The 16695-nt window shown below is 41.2% G+C and overlaps 2 protein-coding genes across 5 annotated transcripts in view; both read left to right on the plus strand.

Annotated features, from left to right (window-relative positions):
• Nucleotides 1-1049: 1049 nt before the first annotated feature.
• rbm43 (RNA binding motif protein 43) lies at nt 1050-4896 on the plus strand. Of its 4 annotated transcripts, none has more exons than XM_079653550.1 (3): nt 1053-1118; nt 2642-2733; nt 2813-4896. In XM_079653550.1, the coding sequence occupies exon 3, from the start codon at nt 2813-2815 to the stop codon at nt 3974-3976; it is 1164 nt and encodes a 387-aa protein (XP_079509676.1). In that variant the 5' UTR covers nt 1053-1118; nt 2642-2733; the 3' UTR covers nt 3977-4896. The 4 variants fall into 4 exon arrangements, with proteins under 4 accessions (XP_079509674.1, XP_079509676.1, XP_079509677.1 ...); XM_079653551.1 differs by lacking the exon at nt 1053-1118 and adding an exon at nt 1126-2256; XM_079653548.1 differs by having other exon boundaries at nt 1050-1118; nt 2642-4896.
• Nucleotides 4897-5359: 463 nt separating this feature from the next.
• The window catches only part of myo1g (myosin IG), a 71035-nt gene continuing 59699 nt past the window's right edge, over nt 5360-16695 (plus strand). The window contains 3 exon segments of the mRNA XM_079656007.1: nt 5360-5378; nt 8593-8689; nt 10585-10793. Coding sequence (XP_079512133.1) covers nt 5369-5378; nt 8593-8689; nt 10585-10793 — 316 coding nt within the window. The 5' untranslated portion in view covers nt 5360-5368.

Genomic DNA, 16695 nt, shown 5'->3' on the forward strand with positions numbered 1-16695 from the left:
ATTCAAACCTTGATAAAATGCCTTAAATATATATTTTTTCTACATCAGAAGGAGAAATGTACACAACATTGAGGGTATACATTTTAGCTTTATATTAAAAGATGAATGTAACAAGGCTATAACATGAACAATGTTTCTCCTTTTGTAGCAGAGAACAGCAGCATGACAGCTATATACATTAAAAATTTAAATGGCATGTTTCATCACAATATTACATTTTCGATTCTTTAGACAATACCAATTTAGCTAATTGCACAAAGTGCCATTTTATGACAATGTAGGGCCTCCATTACCATATGGTTATTTATTCAAATCGGTGTGATGACAGCTTTCAATGTTCTTGCATAACAAATAATTAATTGAAATGTATTTTCCTGCAGATTTCCCCGAGGGTTGGAGAAACCGTTCATCTGCAGAAGAAAATAAATGGTCACATTTTTACATCTGCAGAATATTTCTTTGGTTTTCTTGTTTTCCACAGTGTTGAAATAAACTTTCTAAACTAATGACCTGTGTTTGTCAGTTGGAGAAATCCTGAAACTGTAAAAAGTGAAAATGCTTTTGGTTTCTAAAACTGTTGGTTCAAAATACTGGAAAATAACTACTTTCTAAATATTTCTACTTGTGAATACCCCACACATAATGGCATTACATTTGATCTTTGAAAGCCTGAATTTAATATCCTAGTTCTCTTCCCAAAATGGCTTTACATAATGTGTTAAGTATACTCTGTAACGCTGTCAATATCCATGTGGTGTTAATATTCCATCGTGTGAATAGTTGGTTTCATTTAGTTTTCACTGGTAACAAATGACTTCTGCTGCAAATTGATTGCATTACCTCTCTTGCCTTTAAAGTTCTTTGCTTAATAATAGTTACTGATATTTTCAGATTGAGACAGTTGGACAGATACTTTGACAGTAACTATTGTATTTACTTTACAATAGAAATATCCATAAACTTGTATTTACTTAACCTGCCTAGAAAAAAAAGTCGAGAAGGAAATGTATTTTACTGTCAAAATCATGAACTGTAAATCTGAACCGGAAGTGACGACATTGCTTTCGATTTCATCGCACTGGTGTCAAGTCATGGAGATAACAGGAGTGAGTTTTAAAGTAAGTGATATATCTATCAAAGCCTTTTTAGTGTTAAGCCATTTATTTAGCCTGCTTTGCTGTATGTTTGCCTGTACTGGAAATATTACAGAGTGAAGTGAAACACAGTTTTGGGGATGTTACTACGGTTCAATATACACGTTATTAAAGTTCGTATAAAATTCGTGCATTTTATCTGTAGCGGCTTGGCTCTGTTTTCAATCTGAATTAACTCAAGTTTCGTAAAGTTGCAGGAGCCCAAGAGACCCGATTTACCTGAAACGGAATTACTTTCACTTTCCATGAAACGGACTTTAAATGTCATGTTGCCTTGATGAAATATTAATATTTACCCTTAAGTTAGACAAATTATTAAGACTAAAAAACGTTTACTTTAGCTATCATAGTGTGAGGATGGAGAAAAGGGGAAGCACGATTGAGTATTGCAGTCTACATACTCAACTAATGTTTCTGCTTTCTACAGAATACATTTTGAAAATAATTATGAAAAGTATTATAATATAAATAACACTTTAAACAATAACATAAATAACCAAAAAAGAAACATCCAGGGTTGAATAAAATGTATATCTATTCTCCAGAGGAATCATTTATTTCTCTTTTTTCAGTTGGACAAAAAACAATATCAATAAGGAAATAGTGACAACTAGAGTGTAATTTATTACGATTTTACTTGTATGTTGTGGTTGATGCTTTTCTGCCTTTCAACCTAAACTAAAGCCATAATTTCTTCTTTTCATTCTTATTAACCACTTTGTGGCCTTTATCGCCATCTGCTGGCCATCTTTAGGAGCTGCAATAATAAGTTCATGGTGGAACATGATGTTACATGTGGCCCTAAGTTATTTCCAGTGTCATATTTCAGTAGTGGTGATCCGTCAGGGCCTTCAAGGTATTCAGAGAATACCCTGGAACACTCAGATAAAATCGATTTAATTATATAAATAAAATGTAAATAAAATTAATAAATGAGAATCGTATCTGTGTTGTTGATCTGTAATAATACAGTGTTATGTTGATTTGTTTGTCTTGTCTTTCTCGGTCCATGCACTACGCATCTGAGTGGTTTTGTGTTAGAAAGAAAAAGCAACCAATCAGATCTTGTTCTGGGTCTCTGGGTAGAATATCATCAACCAAGGTATTCCACATCCTTGATAGAATGCCCTGGCCGTTGCACTGAATGAGAGGATACGTTTGGATTGAAAGTTTTGCTGGGGATGTGTGTGTGTGTCTACAGATAGTCCAGTTGTGATGGGCACGGTTTGCTACTGTATTTCTGAAGCAGTTCAGTGCATTTTTTTATTATATAATTATAATTCCTATGGAATATTTAGTTCTACCTGTCAGTCTCTTGACATATATACTGTATTCTTAAGCTAATAATAGTAGTGTTATGGTCATTTTTGTTTTTCAATACATTATACACAACATAAAAAAATAGCTATATATACATATTAGAATGCTGGTTGAGGTCAGTCATTCTTTAAACCGATAATAATAATTCAAAAAATTATTTTTCACAGTTGCTGCTCCAGTCCTGCCTAAATGCTCCCATGTATTGGAGGTGAATTGGCAACAATATCATCTAACAGTCAAATCCTCTGAACATCCTCAGGTAACCGAACATTGATTACACATTATCCATGTTGTGTCAGCTCAGATTCAAAATTGCCTTTTTTTCCACCCTCTCTCAGATGGATTTACCAGTGGAGGCAACAGTACATTTGAACCTTTTCCCCAATGAGGCGGAGGTGATAGAACTACTCCAGTCACATGGCTTTAGTTTGACGTATCTGAGTCAAGACCAGGTGCGTGTGAAGGGGTCGTTTCTGAAACTCAAAGCTGTGAAGGCCTCTCTGGAGCAGATTGTTGAATCAGACAGTAAGACGGACATTGTTCCGGTCCCAAAAGCCTCCTATGCTTCCTCTGGAGCCATTTCTAAACACTACCCCCGAAACAGCTCACCGTCCAATGCTAACAGAAGCCGAGACAAGCCTCCGCACTCTTCTCCATCTTCACCCTCCTCCTCCTCGCCTCCGTCATCTCCAAACAAACATCCAAGCTCACCATACAAAGCGTCTCCTTCTTCAGAACCAGATCAGCGCGGCTCATTCAGTCCTCGAAGTGAGTCATTTATCGTCGATGAAGATGTGTTTAGGTACGCAGATCGGCTCAGGAAAAGAGACATTGATGGCATCGTGGAATGCCATGATGTCAGAATGGTGGTGGTAAAAGTAGGCGATAGCGCCAGCATCACTCTACATGGGAAGAGCGCGAGAACAGCGGTCGGTAAACTACAGAGCCTCCTGGATGATCTCAACCAATCGCTGCGCACACAGGAAGTCCTTCTGAAGGACATGGATCAAGAAGGCAGGGTGCTTTTAGAGAAGATCAAGAAAGACAGAAACATTTACAACTCAGTGCTCGTATGTCCCATGGGTGTCAAACTTCGCCTGATTGGACCGTCCCGTGAGAGCCACGATTTAAAGCACATACTCTTACGGAGGCAGAGGGAGCAGTCACGACATACAGAGAGGACGTCGGTCACAATAGAGAATAGGAGGAGCAGCTCTCTGCCACCGGTCAGTCACAAGAACGCCAGATATAGGGGGGGCGTCGGCACGTCATATCCTTACGCAGATGAGGCAGGTTACTCTCCTTCAAGGTACCAAGACGAGGAGCTGGGAGCTGCTGGTTGCTTTGGTGGAGCTTCAATGGATAGAAGACGCCCTGACTCCAGAAGATACGCCCTGAAAGAAAGGGTGCAAAAGGAGGAAGAGAAAAGTCCAAAATCACCTAAGAAAGCCTGGAACAGTTTAAAGAGAAAGTTTACATCTTTAAGGAAAAAGAAAAAATAAGGAGTGAAGTTTTGTGAATGAGGTAGAAAGACCATGCTACCTTATCGTACATTATTTTGACACTATTATGTGTCTTGAAAGCTGTTATTTGTCTTATGGAGTCTGCAGGTGCACTAAATGAGAACTGGATTTGTATGGGGATTCTTGAGGCCAATAGCATTGAGTACATATTTGTACCGCTGAGTTTACTTTCACAATAGAGATTGATTATAAGGCTATTGTAGCATAGCGCCATCTGCTGGTTTGTTCAGTTTCCGAGGTTCAATATCACGAGACTGACGTGTATTGATGCTGTCTCCTTTTATTGGTAGTGATACATTATAGCCTTGAAAATGAAATGATTTTCTAAAATTAGTATTTTTTAATCAGCATTGTTTCAGTTCAGTTTCCCAAAGCATATCATTTTTATTGACATTTTCACAGTTAATTTTCATTTTACTTTCAGTTTTATGATCACTGTTGTACACAGATACTCCAATATACCGGATTGTGATAAACAAAAAATAACCGTTAATATAAGACATGCAAATATGGGTTGGGATCTGTTGTCCTTTTAATTACCTCTTTAAAAGGATTGTTGTTGAAGTGTAACATTTAAATCAATAAGTCAGATTGATAAATATCATGCAATATACTGATTTAGACTCTGACACTATTATTATTAGATTTTTTAAAATACATTACATTCAAATAATCGATCAATATTGTATCTTCAAACTCTCCTGCACTGAAAACAGCTATTTAACTGACAGCTCTCGCACCATTTTGTTTAATTATTGCTTTTCTCTTGCACTATACATGTTTTTATTAAACAGAAGGGCTAAAATATAATGTATGTAAACAGGAAAACTGAAGAATCTATATGGGTTTTCAAAACACTGCCATGAAGAATAAAGTGTTTTCAGATTTTGATAATGAGATTTATGTGTTTTTGCAATGTTTTTTGATTATTTTTTCAGCCGTAAGGTAAACATATTTTAATGAATTGATGTGAAAGGGGAGTAGACCAAAGAAGAACAGATTCAGGGGCGGATAAACAACACATTGTTTACTTTTGTTAACATTGCACCATACAGCATTTGCCTCACCGGAGTGTTTGGGTTACAGTTTGCATTTTAAGCTCTTGTCACTGCCTTTCTGTTGTTGTTTCGGGAACACCTGAAGGCACCATCTATCTTCTAGATGGAGACAGAAACAGGCGTGAGAGGAAGTGAAACAGTGTCAGACTCTGGACTGAAGTCACACTGAGAGAGGAAGTTCCTCTGGCTGATGAGGATGTAACTGGGTGTTTAGAGGAAGGGTAACTGGAGATTTGACGGGATATTGTACCCTTTAAACAATGTTAAACTCACTTTAGAGTTACCAAAAAAGAACAGGCTTTCAAGATATCAGATGCTCTACGGTAGGTAGATATTTTAAATTATGTCTGAATGTTTCAGTTTGATGGTCTCTAGGACCCTTTAATGGTCTGGTCATATTTTCTAATGAATGCTGTTATGCATTAAAGAGTCCATTAAAACAGGGCTGCACCCGTGACAACAATTGTGAGTAATAACAAAACACAGATCAGACTGATACAAAAATGGCGCTCTGAAATTCCCCTGTGTGGTCTGTTGCCATGGTATCTGAAAGTACAGTACTGCTTTCCATCATAACAGCGTGAAACCAGGACTTCCTATTTGGAGGGTTTGCCTAACAATTAAAGGTTTAGTTTACAAAATGACTCCAAATATTTAGCGTCAAAGTTCAGTCTTGACTTGAAATTGTGGATGGATTGACATGCATATCATGGATGTCCTTATTGGATTGTGTTTGTTTAACAATCATGGAGATAGATCGTTTGACGTTCTAGCATCAAAGTACATTTTTAGTAGCTTTATATAAACTCAAAGTCTACAGAGTTTTCAACTGTGCCTGCTGTAAGCCTTGGTCAAATCTGGAGAGTGACATTGGGATTGCCCAGCAATACAAACCTTCAAGGGGCCCCATTTTGAGGTTCATATCAGTATGTAGTGTCTCTACTGGGACATGTCTCCATGCTCTAATGTTAAAACAGCAAATTGTTCTCATACTGCCTGTGCTGCAGCACCTCTTTTCACCCTCTATCTGAAACCAGAGCCCAGTCTGCTCTGATTGGTTAGCTGGCCGGCTCTGTTGTAATATAATACATGATACAAATATGTACCTTTAGTGGAAGCTCCCCAAAAAAAGGACGAAACCATTTAATTTCCAGACAGTGGTTCATGCTGCCGACTGCTTTCATAGGGACAAGTAATCAAGTTGAAAGTGTTGGTGTACAATTATTATTTATTCTGTGTTCCTTTGAGTGCCACAAATGATATTCAGTTAACTTTTCCTGATTTTAATGGAAGGAAAACCTGCACAAAGAAAATTCAAAATGGCTTAATACAATAAGAAGTAATTAATTAATAATTAAGAAGATATTTTTTTTAGACAAACCAAGCCTTGATATTTAAACTGAAAGGAGCGCCATAAACATGAAGGGTGATCATCTAACAGTGAGAGATTCTGACAGTGCCGTTTCGTAGCTTTAAAAAAAGAAGGTTATACCAATAGCTGCTCATCCTTAGCCCTCACAAACAGACACAACAGTCATAACAAGTGTGGCTAATGATGTCACAACCCTTCTGAGTCACGAGCTGAGTCATCCTGTGTTTGGAAATCTAAACACACTGCGTTCTTCAACACAAGTTCCAGAACGGCCAGCAGCTGACTAGAAGGGACACAAAGTGAAATTGACCTTAACACAATGCTGATAGGTATACGGTTTACAGGGGAAATCATAAATCAGTTTACTGATTTGAATAATGCTTTTCAGTTTAGTTCTAACATTCCCTTTATATACTGAACACCTCTTACTGATGCAGAGAAAACATGGTTTCTAGAGCACATGGTGCCAGGAAAGAAATGAGCTTGATGGTTGTAACAGAAAAAACGTTTTTAGCATTTGTTTTCATCACCTTAGCAACCAAGAAAGATAGGCAATTGAGATCATAATTAGTCCAAAAAGGAGGACATGATAGAAAATGCCACATAAAGGACCAATTTGTACTGGAACTATTGGCAGAAATGAAATGTAACTATGTTTTTATGAGTGTATAATCACCTGAGACTAAGAGTAGGTTGTGTTTTTATTATGGTGTAACGTCTTGTTTCTACAGTAGCTTAGAGTGGGAACTATCTGGCTTTAGAGAGGGCCTGTTTTGCTTTACCTGAACTGTATGTTGACATTACATTTAGTTGAGCAGTTTATCCAAAGCAACACACTTGAGTTACTGCACATTATGCTAAGGATGGCCTCTGAGCTAGGCGAAGGTCCTGGAAGACAACATGGCGTCACCACTGTTTTCACTCAGCCTCTTGTGCTCATGTCTTGTAAATTGAGGGGTAAGCAGAGAGGTGCTGTCCCTTTAAACCCTTGTTAATGCTATGTTTATTTTAAAGTGTGTGAGTACCAGTGAACCTAATATATATTTAAGGCTGAACACCTGTGTCCTTGTTTACCTTTTTCCTTTAATTGCTGGCCTCTGAACTGCAAGAGAGCCCTCATGCACTTGACAATTTTCCAGCTCGGCAGCGAAATTGCCAGTGTGCCCTGCGATTCGGGACAGTGCAACAGGGCCAACACATGAACAGTGTTCCTTACATGGAAATAAAGGTCCAGTATACCTTGAAAAGTTCTTGAAAGTGTTCTTGATTTAGAGGAAAAGGTTTTGAAATATAATTTTAGATATCAACTCTCTGTATCACTCAGCATTTCCGTACACTCTCTGTATTATATCACACACACTTAGATCTACATTTACAAGTCATGACAAGACCTTTTGGCTCCGGCAAAAAATGGATTTTCCAAATGCACTGAAAAAACTGAAATATTGACTTTAATTAAATGTATTATGTCATCAGATTTCACATAACTGTATTAGGTTAGTTCTAAGCAAAATGATTTAAGTTTACATAAAACGTAATACCTAATACAGTCATGTTACATTTGTTGACATAATACATCTATTTAAAGTCAATGTTTCAGTTTTCAGCGTGCATGGAGTTGGGAACCTCTTATTTGAGGGAAGTCCCTATGGGACACGTTGCACTGCCAATGCAAAGTTAAAAAAGGAAATGCCACGATCCTTCCCAGCAGATAAAGGCCCTTTTCTAACCCCAAATGTGGCAAGTTAACTGCACTTGTTTGGCAGCGTGACAGATGTGGGTTCTGGGAAGAGAAGACACACGAAAAAAAACTTTAGAGTTTCGAAATGTTTTGTGGCAGGAAGAGAGACATAGATGAGGAGGATGCAGAAGTGGTGTGAGTTCTTAAAGATAGCCTCCTGCTATTTATACAGATGTAAGTGAGGCGAGGGTTGATTGACGGGTGACGTGCTGTAGCTTGTAGACCACAGCTCTCAAATAAGCACACCCTCAAATCTACCATCGAGCTCACCACGCCCTCAGTACACACACACATGCACAAACTCCACACTACCGGCCCCAGAAGGCAACCATACTTCTCTTTCTTCTCCCTAGAAGCGGCTTTCTGTTCCTCTCAGTCCTGTACGTCTTTTTGTTTTCTAAGTGTGTTTGTTGAACGAGGACAGGGATGGCGGAGCTGGAGGGCCTGGAGTTTGGGAAGTCAGACTTTGTGCTGCTGGATGAGGTCACCATGGAGCAGTTCATGGAGAATCTGAAGCTGAGGTAAGATATAGTGTTAGACAGGAGGAAGGGAGGGGAAGCAGCTGGTTGTCAGAGATGCAAAGGGTAACGCTTCATTCATTCCTCACAAGGAAAATGGCTTGTTTCTTTGGTATTTCTGATCAAATATGTGTAAAGAAATATAGATTTAGGTGTATTTTGTTAAGTCTCTGATCTCTTAAACTTAAGAAATATGTCACAGAAGGAGTTAATTAACAGGTTGACGTTATCATTATGAATGTTGTTTTTACAAGAGGACATAAAGATGACATATAAGGGTAAAAAGGCAATGAGTCATTTCTACATTTCCCGCTCACCCAGGGTTCAGATATGAACTTGTAGTGCATGTGATCATCACCACAGTGGCTGTCATCCGAAACACATGAAGCACATGGCAGTAATGGAACATTACCAACTAAATAAAACAGCTAGTGTAAGCAAACTTGTTGAAGTTAATGTAACTTTGATTTCATTTCGTGACTCTTTCTTGGTGTGAAGCTTTGAGGATTTGACACTGTTCCAGACAGTGTCCATTCTCGCTTCCTCTGTGTCTTTCGCATCGTTGGCTTGATGTCCTCAGTTAAAACTGTGAAAGTTCACAAATGTCATCTGAAATCAGCACAGGCAGACAGCCACCAACATGTCAAACAAGATCAAATAAGCTCTAGATTTAGAAAAACTCTTTACTCTCTAACTTAACATGTTACATGTTGTGACTGAGGCTTGACGTGTGTTCCATGTTTGGTTGGCACATAATGTCTGTAGAGTTTCATCACACAAAGCTTGATCAGACCTGTTAGGTAACAGAGGCAGGTGCTTAGGTTTGTGCTGATGTGTGCCTAATTGAATGAACTGCTCTACCTTTTCATACATCTGAGATCAGGTGTTTGGATTCCTGTTTTTGCATTTGCACTGTTTTCCTTTACTTGCAAACATGTTTTAGGGCCAACCCAGAATCTAGCATTTGGATTTGTGATTTTGGTCAAATTATGTTTCCTAATTTTTAATTCTGAGAAACAGAAACCACATGGATGATCCAGTAAACAGATGACTAGCACACTGGTAGTTTCTTCCAAAATTCAGAATAAGAAGGCAATATTTCTGCCTTGTTCTGACATGATCCATTCTGACATTACCCAGTTTTGATCTAAATGTAAAAATGTTAACATCAGAGTACCGCTAATCTGGTTTTAGAAACATCTACAAAAAAGGTTTCTACTTTGAACCTAGTGACACGTCAATTTTACCTCTTGCAGCTCACCATTAGGTTACTCAAGGCTGTGACGCCCTTGAGCCCACAAGTTTCATTTCCTGCTCTCAGTGAACACACACTTGGGTTACTTCCTCTCAGGATGTTACGTATGACATGAAGGTGTACCATCTCTCATGGAACTTTCGACTTGAGGGTTTCTCATGGGTTGTCTGAAAATGTAACGGGTCTAAATGGCTTTTTGCCGCCTTAAACGGAGGACTGAAAATGTATCATATGCATAGATGATGCATTTACACACAATTCTATTGTTTATGTATCTAGTATATCTATTTCATTGTTTATATTTATATTTGATGCATTTTTTTTATCTTTAAAACACTTTTAAAATATGTATATAAAAATATGATGATTACAGCAAATAACGCTGAGGGACAACACTATTGTGTATATTTTTTTTGGTTTGGGATTTTAGGATACATTTATATACATCTTTTGATTTGGTTATTTAACCTTGCTTTAGTTTGACACTCATTTTCTTTTATCATTATTATTGTTTTGTGTATTTGAGTGATAAAGATTGAAATTACCTGACATGAACTACTGTAAGCAAGAAATATAATGTAATACCTGTACGAGTAGTGTGAAGTATGCTATTGACAATTTTGTGTTTTCTTTTGTGGAACAGGTTTGAGAAGGGCCGCATCTACACCTACATTGGAGAAGTAGTCGTGTCCGTTAACCCGTACAGACAGATGGACATTTACGGCAAAGACACCATCGATGCGTACCGGGGCCGGGAGCTGTATGAAAACCCTCCTCACCTGTACGCAGTGTCTGATGCCGCCTACAAGGCCATGAAGAGACGGGCCAAAGACACCTGCATCGTCATTTCAGGTTTGTCTCTTTCACACTCTGAAACTTCACATTAAGCCACAAGCCTAGAAAGTTTGAACTCAAAGTGTATAGTCTGATATTTTTGAATGTTGTAGTCCTTTGTTGTTAGTGCTATTGTATTATTTATTTGAACCAGCCGTGTGAAATTAACGGCATAGACGACCGCAGCTGTTCGTGATTACGAGACGTTATAGCCGACGGCAGCTGCTGGTGATTGGGGTGGGTGAGAAGGAGAAAGAAGCCCCGAGCAACATAGTTTGTTGACCTGAGAGAATATGTGTTTGTATTTGATACTTTTTTGTGCAAGTAAAAAACAAACTATCCTGAGACGTATTTTTTCCGAGCCAAGCTTATTTGCTATCTGTGAGCAGAATTTTGGATTACTGGAACTACATTTGTCAAAAAACTACGCTCTGGAGAAGCCGAGCTATGAAGGAGGGATTCCAGTGACGGCGTCGCATGAAAGGTGAAGATAAAGACTGCTCTTCCACGCACGGAGATCGGCACATTAAGTGGGACATCCGAGGAACAAAGACGGTGAAGTGGCCTGTTTTTATGTTAATGTTTGAAGACGGATGGGAGATCGCTACTCTCCGACAGAAGATGCAGTCTGAATGGATCAGCTGATTCCAACTACCAGCTGATTACCTTTTTCTTTTCATTTGTAAAAGACATTTAACTAAGTTGTTCTTTAAGGAAGACAGTGCAAAAAAGACATTTTCTATAAAAACGAAGCGTTTATTTTTGGACACCTTTTAGTTGAGTTTAAGCACTGTAGTAAGTTTAATTTGAAAGAGCCATGGAAGAACTAACCGAGAGGAGCCACAAGAGGGAGCCAAAGCCCACGGAAAAGGCCAAAGAGGAGAGGCTCCACAGGCTAAATGGATTAAGGAAAGCGAAGGTGGGCCAGCTCACCAAGAAGGTTAATGAGCTGAAACGTCTTAAAGAAAATGATAGCAATGTGGATAAAGTGGAAGAAGAAATTCTGAATGACTTTGCTAAATTATATGGAGAGCTTAATGACATTAACAAGGAGTACGTAACTCTCTTACCTGAAGAGGAGGCGTCTGAAGACCAGCAACACTGGTTTAATCCCAAGTCAGCAAACATTGAACAGTTTGTACGCATAACTGAAAAATGGATTAAAGGAGTACGCGAAGGCACAAAAGAGGACTGTGAAGAGGAAGCCTGCTCGTCTGAAGTAGATGATATCAGGCCTGAAGACAGCGCCTCCAGAGCCAGTAACCATACAGTGGCTTCGTCTACCGTTTCTTCTGCGCGCAGGAGGGCAGAGGCTGAAAAGGCAATAGGCTACTGCTAGCTCGAGCAGCATCCTTAGAGAAGAAGCAGGCTCTTGAGGAAGAAGAAGCCTCTCTAATACAGCAGCAAGCAAAGCAGCTCCAGCAGCTCAAAGAGAACAATTAGAGTTGGAGGCAGCTGTAGCTGAATGTGATGCAAAGTTAAAGGTGCTTGACGGGTATGAAGACCAGCAGGATGGTATGAGCAGCTACCTCAAACGCAGCCAACGTCATGGCAAGTCAGAGACATCTGGCACCGGATTCAGAACTGCTTAAAAACCAGCTAAATATGGTGAGAAACTTGCCTCAGCACACCTACTAAAAGGAACTGTCAAACCACGCCCAACAGAGTCAAGCATGTGGATGGACACGCAGGATGGAGCTTCTGATGCAGCACACGGACCGGGCCCCAGGAAAGGTCACCGGAGAGGAGAGGGACAGCTATGATGTGATGCAGCGTCAAAGCCAGATTACAGAGATGCTGGTAAGGCAGCACAACCTGTCTTATCTTCCTAAAAGAGACTTGCCTGTGTTCAAGGGAGACCCGCTCACCTACAAGTCCTTTTTTATAAGAGCCTTCAACCATGTCATCGACAGCAAGGCAGAGAGCAGCAGCGATAAATTTTACTACTTGGAACAGTTCACCGGAGGGGAACCTCAAGAGCTTGTCCGCAGTTGTGAGCACATGGCGCCAGAGAGAGGCTACAAAGAAGCCAGGGCTCTACTCCAGAAACATTGTGGTGATGAACTTAAAATGGCTACCGCCTATATGGATAAAGCTCTAAAGTGGCCACAGATCAGATCTGAAGACGGAAAAGCTCTGATTACCTATGCCCTTTTCCTGATTACGTGCCATAATGCCATGGAGGACATAGAGTACATGGACGAAATGGAAAAACCCAACTAACATTAGAGTCGTCGCCTCAAAGCTCCCATACAAAGTGAAAGAAAGATGGAAGAGTGCTGCTTTCGAGGTTCAAGAGAAAAAGGGACGAAGAGCAAGGTTTACAGACCTAGTGACCTATATATACAGACAATCACAAATGGCTAACGACCCCCTCTTTGGAAGCATGCATGATACCAGGACAACTACGGAGGGAAAAGTCAAAGCTACGGCCACAGACTCTAAAGCTTGGAAGTCAGGCTGGCAAAGGGAAAGCCGTTTTGCCACAGCTGTCGCTCCAATGAGTGAAGAGAAAACACCGCCCTCAAACTTAAAGTACAGCCCCTCAGCCGCAAAGCCTGTCAATGCTTTTCAAAAACCCTGTTTGTTCTGCCATAGAGACCACACACTCGATTCCTGCAGAATCATCAAAGAGCAACAACCGAAAGACAGGATTGAGTTTCTGAAAGCTAAAGGCCTCTGTTTTGGATGTCTTACACAGGGACACCTTAGCAGAAACTGCAAAAAATGGATGACCTGTCAAGTCTGCTCCCTAAGACACCCAGGAATTTTGCATGTTGAGAAGGACAGTGCTACATTTAGAAAGCCAGATGAGAACATCTCAAATGGTCCCGTGTCACTGACGCAGGAAACATGTGGATACACTGGGGCCGGAGAATGTGTACTGGCTATAGTACCGGTAAAAGTAAAGTCCAGTAAAAGTGAGAAGGTTGTGGAGACTTATGCCTTCATGGACCCAGGAAGTACGGCGACTTTCTGCACTGAATCACTGAAGACACAGCTGAACGTTCGAGGCAAGAGAACTACGATCCTACTCCGAACTATGGTTCAGGAGAAGCCAGCCCAAAGTTGTATCTTGTCGGACCTGGAAGTGTGTGGACTTGAAGAAAGGAAGTACATTGAACTCCCTAAGGTCTTTACATGTAAAGATATACCGGTCAAGAAAGGAAACATCCCCCTGCAGGAAGACCTAAAGAAGTGGCCATATCTGAAGGAGGTGAAAATCCCAAAGATAAAAGGAGAAGTCACCATGCTTATAGGAACCAATACCCCTAAAGCTTTGGAGCTATGGCAGGTGATAAACAGCATCGGAGACGGGCCCTATGCAGTTAAGACTGGCCTTGGATGGGTAGTGAATGGGCCGAAGAAGACAGATGATGGCAGCAAGGCAGCGGATGGAGTTGTGAGCCACATTACAGCCAACCACATCTCCATAGCTACCATAGAGGAACTGTTGATCAAGCAATATAACGCAGACTTCTCAGAACTCAGCTGTGAAGACAAAGAAGAGATGTCCCAGGAGGATCATCAGTTCATGCGGTCAGCGGTAAAATCTGCAGAGTTAAGGGATGGGCACTACTGCATTGGCTTACCACTGCGAAACGAGACAGCTAAAATGCCAGACAACCGCTGCATGGCAGAGCAACGTGCCACAAGTCTCCAAAGAAAGCTCGGACCTGTACAAAGATTACAAGGAATTCATGACGGGTATAATTGGAAAAGGCTACGCTGTCAAAATTCCCATAGAACAGTTAAGCCGAGAAGATGGACGTGTGTGGTACATACCTCATCACGGTCTCTACCACCCAAAGAAAAACAAGATAGGAGTAGTGTTCGACTGCACCTCCACATATCAAGGAACCTCACTTAACGATCAGCTGCTACAAGGACCTGACCTCACAAACTCCCTTGTTGGTGTGCTTCTGAGGTTCAGAGAAGAGCCTATTGCTTTGATGGCTGACATTCAGGCGATGTTCTACCAGGTCAAAGTCCCAGACCAAGATGCTGATCTTCTGCGTTTCCTATGGTGGCAGGATGGTGATCTGAATAAACCGATGGAAGACTACCGAATGACAGTGCACCTGTTCGGAGCTACATCGTCTTCCAGCTGTGTATCATATGCACTAAAAAGAACAGCACAAGATGGAGGAGGCAAAACAACACCCGAGGTGGTGGAAACGTTTCTCAGAAACTTTTATGTGGATGACTGTTTTAAAGTCTGTGGATTCAGAAGATCATGCTGTTGCTTCGGCCAGGGACCTCAGACATCTGTGCCAGTGGAGGCTTCAGGCTGACAAAGTGGGTCAGCAACAGTAGGGCCGTCCTGTCGTCCATCCCTAAAAAAGACAGAACAACGGAAGTCAAAGATCTTGACCTGAACCATAAGCAGCTTCCTATGGAAAGAGCCCTTGGTACTCAGTGGTGCACTGAATCAGACACCTTCAGGTTCAAAGTGCAACCACAGGCCAAACCAGCTACAAGACGAGAAATCCTGTCCATCGTTAGCTCCATCTACGACCCCCTCGGGTTCCTGGCCCCATTGGTACTGCCAGCGAAGCTCCTTCTGAGAGACCTTTGCAGGGAAAAGAGAGGTTTGGATGAGAAGATAGACAGTGGGCAGGCCCAGAAATGGATGAAGTGGCTGGCCGACCTTGAGCGGCTGTCATTTTTTATGTGCAGAGATGAGTCAAACCGGCAGGGTTTGAACCCCTGAAGATGGCACAGCTCCACCACTTTTCCGATGCCAGCATGGATGCGTATGGAACAGCTACCTACATCGTGCAAACAACCAAGGCAAAATAAAGGTTTCCTTGCCGATCGGAAAGTCCAGAGTCGCTCCACTGAAACACATCACCATCCTGAGAATGGAGTTGACAGCAGCAGTCGTCGCTGTCCAGGTCGACAAGATGCTAAGAAGAGAGCGGAGTAACTTGACGTCACAGCAGGCATAACAACAGCCGATGTTTCTCGTGAGGGTTTTCCCCGGGAAACAAACACAATACACACAAACGCAAATATACACAAACACACACACACGTCAGAATGAGAATATGTTTCACATGTGACTTATTCAAATTGCGAGTGATTGAGTGAAGAAAAAGTTTGAGTGGCGCTCGGAAAAGGAAATTGTTGAGGGAAAAGGAGTTTCGAGACAAGCAGCTGTTACAAAAAATGCCGACGCTTACAGGTTATTTTAAACCTGTAGGCCAGGATGAGGAGGAAGGACAGATGAGTTCTGTACCAAGCGGTAGCGGTGCCGGCCTCGGAGACAAGTAGGCCGTCTGGTTCTGATAGCGATGGAGTAGCGGGAGAGGAAAAACAGACAGGAGGGACATTATCTGTTGGAGGAGATGGAGAGGACGACGAGGACTTGCTACGTGGAGGGGAGCCAACGGCAACCGGACAAATACATGAGGGAGGCCCGATACGTCACTCATATGGAGGAGAGGACCAGGCGCGTGTAGAGCAGAGTGGAGAAGTGCGATCACAGAGCCTGCCGAGGCTATAAATGACTTTGATTTGTTGTTTAAATAGGGGGCCTACAAAAACCATCAGCCCCAGGGCCTGATGGCAGGTTAAGGCGGGCTTGACTGCGTAATGTAGGAGCCATATGTTAAAGTGTATAGTCTGATATTTTTGAATGTTGTAGTCCTTTGTTGTTAGTGCTATTGTATTATTTATTTGAACCAGCCGTGTGAAATTAACGGCATAGACGACCGCAGCTGTTCGTGATTACGAGACGTTATAGCCGACGGCAGCTGCTGGTGATTGGGGTGGGTGAAAAGGAGAAAGAAGCCCCGAGCAACATAGTTTGTTGACCTGAGAGAATATGTGTTTGTATTTGATACTTTTTTGTGCAAGTAAAAAACAAACTATCCTGAGACGTATTTTGTCCGAGCCAAGCTTATTTGCTATCTGT

Source organism: Notothenia rossii (assembly GCF_949606895.1).
Source record: "Notothenia rossii genome assembly, chromosome: 10".
Taxonomy (NCBI): domain Eukaryota; kingdom Metazoa; phylum Chordata; class Actinopteri; order Perciformes; family Nototheniidae; genus Notothenia; species Notothenia rossii.